This window comes from Grammomys surdaster, unplaced genomic scaffold, assembly GCF_004785775.1.
Source record: "Grammomys surdaster isolate TR1022 unplaced genomic scaffold, NIH_TR_1.0 257, whole genome shotgun sequence".
Classification (NCBI taxonomy): domain Eukaryota; kingdom Metazoa; phylum Chordata; class Mammalia; order Rodentia; family Muridae; genus Grammomys; species Grammomys surdaster.
In genome coordinates, this window is record NW_021604698.1 from 4,521,225 (window position 1) to 4,534,819 (window position 13,595).

The 13,595-nt window shown below is 38.8% G+C and overlaps 1 protein-coding gene across 2 annotated transcripts in view; it reads right to left on the reverse strand.

The window, feature by feature from the left end:
• The window catches only part of Serpinb7 (serpin family B member 7), a 25,443-nt gene extending 14,049 nt beyond the window's left edge, over positions 1 to 11,394 (reverse strand). The window contains exons 1-3 of one of the 2 annotated variants that reach the window (XM_028775659.1): positions 11,227 to 11,394; positions 4,843 to 4,893; positions 4,189 to 4,305 (exon numbers count right to left, since the gene is read on the reverse strand). In XM_028775659.1, the coding sequence (XP_028631492.1) occupies positions 4,189 to 4,305; positions 4,843 to 4,893; positions 11,227 to 11,394 (336 nt within the window). The remainder of the gene's footprint in view (positions 1 to 4,188; positions 4,306 to 4,842; positions 4,894 to 11,226) is intronic. The other variant, XM_028775660.1, reaches the window with a different exon arrangement.
• Positions 11,395 to 13,595: the final 2,201 nt, after the last annotated feature.

The following is a 13,595-nucleotide window of genomic DNA, read 5'->3' on the forward strand; positions in this document are numbered from 1 at the left end:
AGAAGAATGTGAGCACAATGAAGAGGCAGAACTGCTGACTCGAGAGATTGAGAACAGCCTGACATGAGTACCTAGCTGGTCATGGCAACTGGGACCATGGTGGGGTCCTGGCCTATGCTGCTACTGGGGTCCATGTCTGGGTCCATGGTCTTGCATGGTCCATGGTCTGTTACCAACAAAGTCCATGTGGACATCCTTCAAGGCTCCAGCCTAGGGACATGTTTGTGTCTAGGGGCTATACAGAATTGCCCCCACCCATCACATACACATCTTGGGAGGGCTGGCCCTGAGAATATGAAATCATGGGAGCTGAGCCTGTTCTTGGACAGCTGTAGTACTTAGAAAAGTGGTACTTCACACTGCAGGACTTAAGGGTGATCCAACCCAAGGATATGAGCATCCTACCATGAGCCCTACCATTAACCTTCCTAATGGTAGGGTGGACAAAGAAAAGAAACCCTCCCTCCTTCCTCACTCCTCACCACCTCCAGAAGGCAGGAGACCTTGCTCCTGGAGTTTATGAGAGCTGGAAAGCTTGCTATGCTTCTCCCTTGTTTCACCACTTGGGTGAGCAGGCCCTGCTCCTCACCTGGGTAGCATAGTAGAGGTGACCCTGGGAGAGCTGGTCCTGCAATTTATCTTCTGTTCAGCAGCAAGAGTAAGGTACAGATACCCTCCCAACTCTTGTCCCTTGCCACCTGTGACAGTCAGGGGAGCAGCCCTGTTCCTCACCTGCTGCAGTGTTCAGGATAGCAGAGCCTACTTTACAACTAGGCAGCACAATAGAGCTGACCCTGGATGTGGGGGTTGCAAGTAAACCAGCCCCAAGATGTTAGCATGAGAGAGCTGGCCCCACAACTTGTCTGCTGTGCAGTGGCATGAACAAGATTGACAACTTTGTCATTTCTCTTATCCCTTGCCACCTATGGCAGTTGGAAGAGCTGGCCCTGGGATCGTTAGAGTGGGAGAACTTGCTATATCCTTCACCAGCTGCAACAGTCAGTAGAGTAGGCCCTGAACTCCTGAGCAGAACTGTAGAGCTAGCCCAGGATGCAATGGTTGCAAGCAAGGTTGAAAACTGGAGAGTCAGTGGGCTGACCAGCTTAGATACCTCTCAGACCCAGATCCAGGTCTTTAAATTGGCCCATCCCAACATCTATACCATTGATGAACTGCTTGAGTGCTTGAAGGGATTAGTCTTACACTTCCCTAACTTCAGGATTTCCGTGACACAGGGCAACAACAGGATATCCGAGAGTAGTCCTAGTGAGGTTGCAGAATTGATAGAGTCTCAGAAACCAGAAGCCTTGTACCAAACAAAGTCATTTCAATGACTTTGAAGTGCGGACAAAAAGACATACTGTTGGACACATTGTGATGCACTGCAGCTTCCACAATGAAATTGTTTATGTTTCTTGAGGAAAAGGTTACAAGGGTGGACAGAGGGTACAAAAGGAGGAGAAGATGAGTGAGATTAGCTTACATAATGTAAAACTAACAAAGAACTGATAAAAATATAAAAAAAATAAAAGGCAAAGCAGGAATAACCAACTATACTTATAGAAGTTTGAGAGGAGAAATAATACCAAAGTTGCTTGATAAAGTCTCATTGAAACATTATCTTATATTTGCCTACAACTATACATAATATGCATATAATATACACATGTATGCACATATATACAATACATAGACACACACACATATATATGTACATATGTATATATGTATATATATGTTAGTTAAGTCACTTGAGCTAACAATGCTCCCCATAAATACTATGGACTAACAAAAGTCCCACAACTCATCATGAGAAACTGCTTTTTGAATGGCTACTCAGATTAATAAAAATGACTCCTAAAACTGTATAAATTATTGATACGGTCTTGTTTGTCTCTCAGGAGTTGAGTGTGGGTTGTTATTGCTGAGATATCACAGACTTAGGACACAGGACTCAGATCATTCGAGCTGGATCTGAGCTGAAAGCTTCTTTCCTCATGTTCACCAATCCAGATTGTACTATGTAAGCTGCCAAGGGAGAGAAAAATTAAGCAAGCTGACATGTTTGAAACACCTATGAGTCAAGCTAATGACCAAGAAGGCAATATATACATAGTGGAGCAATAAATGGCACTCACATGTTGATGGTACCCAAGACATTTCTAATAAGATGTAAGATGCCTCAGTAGAGGTCCTCAACATTAGACAAGGATCTATTACTACCATTTTCCTAGAGCAGCATAGTCCAAACTACATAACAAATCACATCCTTATACCAACAGATAAGTGTATTTACCCACCATCTTCACAGAAGCTTCTCTTTACTCCAAATGGGGGCTATCACAGAAAACCACAACTAGATGCAATACAGAGATCACTAGATTACAGGAAGCCCAGTCCAACAGAAACATCTCTATCACAGCTTCTGTATCTACGGCTTGGAGAAAATCGAGAAGGAGTGGGTGGAAAGACTGTAAGAGCCAGAAAACCAAGAAATCTTTTGTGAAACCATCTTGACCACATCAAAATATTAAAACACTGGCAGTATCAGGAGGCATGGGAACTTGGAAGGGAACATTTTTGAAGGGGTTCACTCCTAGGGGAAAAAATGGATGATTAATGGTGGCTCAAGAGAGGAAAATGAACCTCTTCCATGGATTAGCCTCTTTATTGATTGTCCAATGTAAACAGGTCAGCTCTGAAACCATGTATACACAAAAATTATGCATGTGTGTATATGTGTATATATATTTTTTGTATTTTCTGGTTATTCAATTATTTGGTTACAAATATATTTTTGGTTACAAATGTGTGTGTGTGTATCCATAATAATAAAAGAGAAAGATGCTATCAGCTTGAGAGTAGGGGAAGCAAAGTAAGGGTTGGAGGGAGGTGATATAGGAGGGGTGAGGAGGAGGACATTGTGGGAGGAAAGTGTCAGAATTACATTTTGATTTAAAGAGTGGTCTCCCTATTTTCTGTGTTCTCTATCAAATCTGCTTTCACAGTGCCTCATGTAATTCTTGCTGCGGTATCATTTCATACTGAGAATCAGGAAAAAGAAGTACAGGTGAAACTCTTGTAAACAATAGCATAGTAGACAAATAGTAGACAAATAGTTTAGCATTTCCTAAATGCTAAATGAGTTAGCAATCTGGGTGGGATTAAGAAAATCAAATATGATAAACACACAGAGTGACTCTCTTTAAACTTCATAGAAAATTGTTGAAATGATGGAAAAATAAAGAGTGGCCTATTACTGCCTAATGGGCAGGATACCAAAGGATTTGGGAGTGGTTCTGGGGAGGGGCAAAGAATTTGAGTGGGTGAGAGTCAGAGGGAACAGTAATGGTTGGGTGGAAGACAGAGAGTTGGCAAAGATACTGGAGATTTACCCAGTGATGTCATAGAGACAGAGTTTTATGGATGGTTGGGTGAAGAGTGGATAAACAGAAGAGAGACACGTTCCCAGAGAAATATGGGAAGTCTGGGTGCTTACTCATCCTAACCAAGTGAAGAGCTTCTGATCATCACAGTAATGAAGGTTCCAAGGCAGTGCAGTAGTTTAGGGAGTATAATTTGCATCTCATAGCCTTTCAGTAGGCAAGGTACTGTGATGATGCATTGATTCTCAATGTCATTCAGAAATATTAGTCAACTGACCTATATAACCCTTGTTAAATCTGAGCTTCTTCTCTGCCAATGTCTGCAATGACTGGCCTCATTTGGCTATAGCTCCTTGGGAAGAACTCATGTAAAAACAACATCACTGAAGACAATAACTAGAAGGAAAAGTGAGGAGCCTCACTGAGAACAAACTGGCAAACAGGGCCAACTCCTGGGAATCACACCTGTCTCATAGACATGAATCTCAAAGGAAGTAGTAGCTCATCTCTGCAGTAATAGACTCCCCCGTGAGTCCCATTACCACTTCCTGTTACAGCTCAACATCACTACGCTAACAATGGCCTCTGTCTTTGTAGTCTGTCCATCAGTTGAACCATCCTGAATATGGGGGCTCACTGGGCGGAAAGGTGATATTTTGAACACCGTAGCAGCAGCAACAATAATAAAATAACATTGCATGCCCTGTAGGAAGGTAGAAGACATTATGCATATGGTAGATTGCACAAGATTCAAGTCTAGAGTGGATATAACTGTCTGTCTGGGATATGCAATTTTACTCACCTTATGAAAGTCAAACACTTTTTCTGCAAAAATTCCATTGGCAATGCTGAGTTCATAATCCTTATGAGATGAGTTTATGTCAGCAAGAACTCTTTTCAATTGATATTGCAGTCTTGGCTGTTATCAAACAGAGGCATACAAATTCAATTTCATACTGCATACGTGCATACTATCACTTAACATGAAATAAAAATATATTATTCTATAAAAGAACTGGAAAATATTGCTTTAAAAACAGCAAGCAAATCCTCATACTTATCAGTGTCTTTAACCTTCTTCATTATATTGTCTGCGATCAAACTGAAAAAAGTTTAGTGAAATGAGATTAGCAATAGGACACTATCAATTAGTTCAAGACACATACTAATTAATTAGTCAAGAAATTAATTTACCTATAAAGGACAGAAGAGAAAGATTGATCATCAATAGTTTACTACAATCTAGCAAACAAACAAAATATTGGTAAATTAATAATTAAACTATAAAAATTATATTTGATATTCTTATGTAACCGTATTTGAAATTTGGGAGATTTGAAATAAATTCCTTTGTTTTAACAAACTAGAAAGCATTAAAACATATTCAAAATGCAGGATTTTCTCCCATTTAGTTTCTGATTGTTTTTTTATTTTGTAAGGAATATGTTCTCTTTACCTGATTGTTGGATGAGTTTCCTTGTCTTGATGGGGTGTTAAAGTGTAGTGTCTGCAGATATGACACAAAAAACCAGTCAGAATCAGATCAGTTAGCAAGAGATTTTGAAAACAAACCTTTTTTCTGAAAAAAAAAAGTCATCTAGTGTCAGTTCAATGTCACTGGTGTCTTAGAGCTTACTTTTCTCTCGATTCCAAATGAATATCAATGTCTTAAGCAAAAAAAAAAAAAAAATGGCTTCTACTTTTCATCTTTATTTCATTTTTTTTTCTGCTCAACATACTAACTTATCTTAGATTACCCATGATTTGTGGATTTGTATCAATTTGGTAAATTTCGCTGTGATGTTTTTTTCCTCTAAATGTGATCATGGAGGTTCAGTGTGTACATGGGCTTTGAAATATTTTATCTCCAAAGTCCCCAGGTTTTGTGTGTTGGAGGCTCAGTCTCTTGAGCTCTGGTCGGAGGTGAGAATTGTAAAAGAGGATTGGGTCATTAAAGCTCTGAATCCCTCCATGGCCTAATCTAGTTTTGGAATCCTGGTTTCATGGATTCTTGGGAAAAGGGTTTGACAAGAGACAGTTTTCTCAGTTTCATCTCTTGCAACTGTGAGGTGAATAACAGCCAAGCAACTATAGATGAAAACCTCTGAAACCATGAACCCAAACATACCTGTGTGCCTTAAAGATCAATTTTCCCTGGTGTTTTTGTCACAGCAACAGAAGGTTACTAACAGAGGTGCAAGTAATACACAATAGTTTTCAATACAGTCCATTGAAACACTACTACCATGGCTCTGTACAAGAGATACATACCATACAAACCATGTTATTTGGGGGCCTTTGGAACACCCAAGCTTCACTTTGGTGGTTCGCTGAAGCACTTGAGTCAGTGCTCACTAAGTAAGTTAACAATTTACGGGTTTATGTAATGTTTGCTTAAGTCTTGCCTACCAGAATCTGGCTCCTCTCCCCATTTTTAAACTAACTTTGGAACCATAAAATCGATTAGCATTTTATATCACCCATAATCTCTACATGTCTTCAAATTTCACTTTAAGAAGTAATATTAAGTTTTACTTGTATTTGTCATATCCTCAAACAAAGTATCAACTCTACCATGTCAGGGACTGACTCCTCATCTCTCCTGGCTCCTGTCATGAGACTCTCAACACACACACTTTACCCCAGTTCAAGGAATTAATAATACCAAATGTAAAATTACTTGCCTATATTATTATTTTACCCAATAAGTTTCCTGTAGGTGCAGAAACTCAGGTTTCTGTTCTCATTTTCCCTAGTCTTCATAGCTACATGCTCTCCTGCACCAGTGATGTACTACAAAACTTCACTTCCGGTATTCATTTGTGTTGATCAATCTAATGTTCTATTTTTATATGAAATGTGATTTTGATTTGGTAAGGGACATTTTCGACTGATGGAGACTCTCCCTGTGGTGGCAGGCATAGAATGATGACTGCTTCATCTCTAGAGCAGCTTTTCTTAAAGCCATCATCTTTGCAGTGTCCATTCTTACCACAACCTACCTCTGGATTATTATGGAGTCTTAATTCAAGGGCTCATTTTGGTAGCTGCTGACAGAAGAAGGGGGATTTTCAGACTTTCTTCCTGTAATTCAGGATTATGTCTACAGAGCATTGCAAATTCTTATGTGTCTAAACTTTTGAAATTTTAATATTAAATGGCTTTATTTGGGATAGAAATCTATCATATTCATAATTGAACAAGACAAGAAAATTACTATTTTATGCCCAGTTGAAAACTTTGTTATGCGGTCAAGTTGTTGCTAGATTACAATGTACATTTGATCATCTTTAATTCCCCAGAAAGAGAAATTTGTTTCAACTGTGAGCAATTATATATCACATGCTCAGTTGTAAAGCATATAAAAATGTTTACTAGAATCTATACGGCTTATGAGCCACAGATCCTTGGATGATTCTGATTAAGTAATTAGGTGGACTAAGGTTTCCTTGTCTTAAAATCTATAGGTGTAATAAACTGCTATGGTAAAAGCTTAACCCTCAAGAGCATATACCATAAAAGTCTATCAGAAAATGTCTCCACTGATGCTAAGTAGAGAGGACCTAGTAAACAACAACAGAATTTGGTGAAATGATGAATGTGGTAATTAGTCTGATTTAATCTTTCTATAATATATGCATAGATCAATAAATCACATTGTGTTCCATGAATATATTTACATATATAATTATTGTTTCACAGTTAAAATTTTATTTTTAAGTTGAGTTGAGTTATTATATTTTTTATAACAAAGAACAATCCAGATAAGATAAAATATGAAAGTGAAACTTTGTTGAGTTGTTTGTGGTTCTTTGTCTAACACTATGATAGAACTGTAGTGTTGGTTTGAATAAAGCACAGATTACAAAACAAGAATACAAAACATTCTTTCTCCTCAGAGGTGGAAAAAAATGTCCTACAAGCACAGTAACTGGTCATGGAACCGTAATAGACAGCACTGAGGCTGCTGAAGACTCTTCTGCTCCTCCAACAGCTGGTATGAAAATGTAGGTGGCTGCTAGGGCATGATGGATCAGCTCTACAGACTCAGCTTGGGACCACTGCAATCCTGATTGCAACGTGGGTCTCTGCAGATACCAAGGTGACTGCTTCTGCTTCACCCAGTAACTCTGGTATTTTTTTCTCCCTAGCCGTACACTGCAAAGACAAGCAGCCTCAGACTCCCTTTCCCATTCAGATTTGGCCAAACACACAAATCTTCAGTTGCATAGAAAATACAGTAGTTGTCTCTTGCCACTAATAGAAAAAGTAAATTTAAAGACAGAATATGCCAGGTACTCTGTGGCTTTAAAATATGGCCTGCCTATTTTCAACAAGGACTTCCTGGTCCATGGTATAGCTTGTTTTTCCTACTTCCAAGAAGGAAAAAAAAAAGCACAGACTATCTTGTTTCATTATTAATGTTTGGTCCTCATGACTTTGTACCTTTTGTGTGGGAAAATAAGTCAAGTTTGCTTCTCAAAAGGAAAAGCTGTGTAAGCACAGAGACAGACTCCAATGTGTATCTACTGACTTTAACCTTGAGGAATATTTTTTATCCTTTTTCCTAAAAAGAGAAGTCTAAGAGAAAAAAGGGGGGCAGTTCTCTGCTCTGTGAAATGGCCCAGGGAGAAGAGTTTGATCTTCAGAATGTGAAGATAGATTACACTAGAGGTGACATCTGGTTTGACCACCACGCTGCTCTGAGAACTCTGCTAACAGTGTCTTAGGCTCATGTGAGTGTGAATTGTAACGTATAATCTGACAGGTTTCTGCTCTTTTAGAGTTTTAAACTTTTAGCATTTGGACCATTCCTTGTAAAGAGAAGCTAGTCAATAATGTGAAGAGGAGAAGTGAGTCATCTGGTCAGCATTTATTGTAAAGCCAATTCATCTCTTCTTAAAATTCTCCTCTATAACAAAAGAATCCTAAAGCCAGTGTGAGTAGACTGTTATTAAGTATTCTAATATAAGACAAAATAATACAATTCCATGGTGAAATGTTAGGACTCAGTCTTACTACTAATAATGTATTCGTTGAGCTAAGCTTATGAAAACTATACAAGTGTTCAAAAGATACTCCTCTTAAGTTTTGAATAAAGTTTTAGCAATTAAATCTGTTTAATATTATTACTTGCATTTTTATCCTCATTTAGTTATGCTGATTCAATCCTAGTTAGTTTGTGCAGATCTGGAGCACTGTAATTTGGACTAGATACACAGATGTTTTATCTGAACATACAAATATGGTGGTTCAACAGCAACACTACCATGTCTAGAGGGGCATGGAGATAAACAGAGAAATACTAGAATTTCAAAGGCTTTATCAAAAGGCGATTTCTTCCTTTTCCCACTGGAAACATTGTTTTTCCACCTAAAATGCTACTTTTATGCTGGCATAGCCTCTTAAGAACATGAAAGGAGATCAGAGATTCTTTGTCCCTTTAAAAAGTAGTTACCAAGTTAATTCAGATAATGACAAGGACTGAAAACTCTGCCATGTGAGTTTCAAGATCCCTGTGTTAAGCTTTGGGGAAGGAGTGAACCATGGATGTAGTTTCCCTGCGGCTTCTACCTAAGTACTCATGCCAAACACCACACTGCCGTTTCCCTTACAGAGTGCTCCAGGAGGAATGTACACTACAGTGGTTATTTTTAAATGCTGTTTGGAAAACCCAATGGGATCTTAGGAAACATGAGTTTGTACAACTTGTACATAACACTATAGTCCAAATTCACGGTTTAAGACAGATACAAATCTGACATAATGAATAGTAATTTAGCTTGAGAGAGAGGAGCAAAGGGAAGAGAAATGCTTGCTCTTCTGTGTTGGGGTAGATAGGAAGATAAATATCAGAGCCAAGTGAAAACTATGAGGCAAAATATACAACTTTGTAAACAATGTCAATCACAGCAAAACATATCAGGACGCAAATAAGTTTTATGGTTTGAGGAAGGGATTACTAAAACCAAGGGATTGACCTCAGTTGTTTCCACTGTTACAGACAGCAGCAACACTGGGCCGGGGAGGTGGCTCACTGGGTAATGCACTCACCATACAAACAATAGAACTTGAATGTGAATCTCCAGAACTCACATAAAACTGGGGTTCAGAAACTGACAAGTCTAGAGTCCTAACATTTCTCCAGGGAGCTGAAATGTAGAGACAGGAGGATTTCTGGAAGCTTGCAGCTAGCTGACCAAGCATTGTATGGAGGAAACAAACAAGAGATCCCATCTCAAACGAATGGAAAGCGGGGAGCAGTATCTCAGGTTATCCCCTGACCTCCGTACACATGCCGTGGCTTACGTATGCCTACATTTACAAGCAAGAACATACACAAGACAAGGATTTCAAAGAATAAGAAAACAATAAAGGCGAATACAACTAAACTGTGATACTTTGAGCATCCAAAGAAAAACGACCATTGGTTCCTTGAAAGTGCCTTTTAAAGACACAGGCAAGGAAGTCATAAATTGTGACTCCATTGATCAAACCCGAGTTCACCTGAAATGTAAATGTGTGCTCCATACTGCCAAGGAAAATATGCTCTACAGAGGAGTTAGCAGGGGTAAGACTGATGCTGGAGGCTATTTTCCAAATCGGCACGTCATGAAGGACTAAGACTTTGTGTGAGTATTTGTGACTGTAGTTGATGTTTTCTTCTCATGTTTCTTGTGGACTATCATGACAGCAGAAACTATAGAACTTCATACATGAGAGTGAAAGATGATGCGGCAGAAAGAAAGCTCCAGGCAGACAATGGCCTTTTCAGTTTACCAGGGCAGAGCTCAAGAAACCTTACTTTCAAAGGCCAGAGTGTGAGTCGTAGGTCTGGCATCTGTCACCACACAGTTGGCTTGATAATCCCATTAAAACCAAGATCATAATGATATTTCAGCGTGTTATTGAGAATACCAAATAAAATTATGCTTTATAATAATAGAAGTGGGCTTGTTCCAGAGGTTTTAGTTAACAATGTCACCAAAAACTAGTTGTCACTGATGTTGCCTTGTATGACCCTCTGCCATCTCAGCTGTCTACTATACAACATACGTTCCTATGTCTCCTAATAAACTGACAGCACTTCACTCGGCTGCCCACTTGCAGCAGGCTCATTGAGTTATGCAGAGATGGAGAAAATCATTGCAGTTTAAAGACATACAGAGACAACCCTCAACAGTACTGGACTAAAATAATAGGTATAACTGGGATCAAAAAGTATGGCTTCTGAGTCTGTGGAAACAGCTGGGCCTGGCAAGATAAGTTCTGTTGGGTGGGTAAATTTCTATGAAGATTTCTTGGAAGAACAGAAGAAAATCTTGACTATAGCTCTTTAGAGCTGTGTACAAGGATATATTAATAAGCACTTTCTGAAAGTGGCGAAGAAGGTGGTGATGGCAAATACTGTTGAGGTAGCCTTCCATTAACTAGATGCCTGTGACTGTCACTTGTGTCCACGTAATCTATGTTTAAATTGGGACAACAGGTTGTGGTTGAGCACTTGTCTAGCAAGTGTGAAGGTCCCATACCTAGCACTATGAACAAAACAAAACAAATCTGGGACACTGTCAAGTTCTATCATAGCTGTGTCTATTAATCTGGTGGCCCTCAAAAAAGAATTTACATCCCACCAAGATGTCCAGATACTGCTATAGTAGCTATCAAAGTTAAAGGACTCTTGAGAAGCAGTCTGTTGAGTAAAAGCATGCCAAGATTTATTTCTGCTTTCTCCCAAGTGAAAACCAAGGACTGGAAGTGAAGCCCAGCACTTATCATGAAATATTTTCCTGGAGAAGACAGTTCATTCCCAGGATTGATTAGAATAGGCAACACTAACCTTGTCAATCTGACGTGCACAGTCACCTCGAGCACCCAGACGGATTAGGGTCAGAGCAGTGAAGATGCTCAGGGAAGAGAAGAATACATTTCCATTTGCTTGACTACAATCCATCTCTCTGAATAAGTCGAAGCCAAATTCTGCATTTGCTGCAGCAAGGGAGGCCATTTTGAAACCAAGTGTCGCCTAGAGGTCAATAGAGAGTTAAATTAGCTCAGAGCACATTTGTTTGTTTGTTTATTATAATTATTAACTCAAAGCTTCATGGTTCAACTTTGTGTGCAATCATCAAGTAGCTTGGAGAAAAAGAGATGATTCATTTGGTCCTACATTCTTGGGTCTACTACTCTAAAACTTTCTTGGTAATGATACAGAATATGGTAGTTTTCCTCACCCTGACACATCGACAAAACAGCTACTCTATTACCATTGGGAGCACAGTCCTGATTTTCTTTTATGGTGTACTCTATCTTCAGTGGTCCTTGCTGACATATTTTCAAGAGGTACATTCATGCATTTACTCATTCTCAAATAGCCTCACGTTTCTAAACTGAGATAGAGCAAACGCATAACTTCCTGAAAGGAAAGCTACATCATCTTGCAGTCCGTTCAACATAGCCTTTGTTTCCTAAACCATTGTTACTTTTGTCACCTCATTTCCTCACAGTGTCTTTATTATGGCTTTCATACACTTCCATAGAGCCAGTGTTCACCATGATGTTTTTAGAGCCATCTTCATTTTAAACACTGTTCATCTTTGGTCCCATAATTATATTTATCATTGAAAGACCACTATCTGTTTTTTTTTTAGTATAAAATGTACTAATAATTATAGATTTCATGATCATTCTTAAGACTTCCCAACACAGAGGTCTAGATTTTGCTAGAAAAACCAATTAGGCTACAGTAGCAAATATAGAATCAAGGATGAAAATTATCTTTGAATTATCATAACATTGTTACTGATACACAGAGCAATGAGACCAGCCTGGAATTCCTCAGGGACCCACTCAGTGTTTCCTTGGAGACTTTCTCCATAGCTTAGTGATTTCAACATTGCAGGAGACCTGGCTTACACTAAATGAATTTGTATCGATGATTCAAATTATTGTCCTTGAGAACTATTTCATCTGGTACTATGACAACTCTTCAGGTGACCCAGCACTGTCCCAACCTTGTTGCTAATAGTTTTTTGAACTGGAGCACGTTTTTCATTCTTCGTAACTACCTTTTAGTTTACTCCATGAGACGATCTTGAATAGGAGCTATAGTAGTGACGTGCGACAGAAAATCATGTGTGCTTCTACCTGTCACTCCAGAAAAGAAGAGAATCTTGGGATCTGTCATTCGGTGGAAAGAAAACAGAAGTGTGGGAGATAAAGAAGATCTCCCAGAGAAAGATGCATGTAACCCAAAAGAGTATTCTCAAACGGCCATATTTACAAGTTGCATTCCAGGAACATAGGATAATAAAGCCAGTCACACTACACACACACTATTCCAAGAAAGAATATTTATGTTCTTTTATAAATTACTTATGAGGCTGGATCCAGTAGCTGAGGTCTTTAAATCTGAGCACTCCAGAGGTAGAGGCAGACATACTTCTCTGAGTTCAAGGCCAGCCTAGTCTATACAGTGAACTCCAGGCCAGCAAGGGCTACACTGTGAGTTCCTATCTCAACGACAACAACAAAAAGATAAAATAAAAGTTAGGAAAGGAAGGAAAATATTATTTAGGACTGATGGTGTAATTTAGTGGCCTATAGTACAAAAAGTTTTGGGTTTTCTAAAAATGTCGTAATTGAGGCTCTGGATGAGTTTGGTAGGGACAGGCCAACCTTGTGTACTGAGTGATTCTGACACTATCTATAAAATACACACTAATATTTTTTCATTAATTCTAGAAGCATAAGGATTTCTTTACTTCCACAAGTAAGATGTATTTAGAATCTCTGCCTTAGAAAGAGTTTCAGGACTCCATGTTGGCAGTGGACACTCGATGTAAATGGAATCGCTCTTAGGAACCACCTGGACAGCAAATACATAGGAACTCTGTCCAGATCTCGCAGGAATATTGTGTCCGTGGGAACATTTTAACACCTCCGACATGGTGACGGCTGGAGCTATTAAAGTGAAACTAAAAAAGGTTTCAGGCCAGCAGAAGCTAGCAAGATAAATTTTATTTCAAGTTAAACCCCAATTCTCTCATTTGGTTACAAATATCTTGCTAATTTACACTTTTCAGTTTAAAAAAGAGAGAATAATTTCTGAGTTTTCAACATTATCCTTTACATTCCAAACAATAAAAGCTTTTCTTCTCTAAACTTTTAGTCAACATGGTAATGTTTCACAAAATGGTCATGATATCG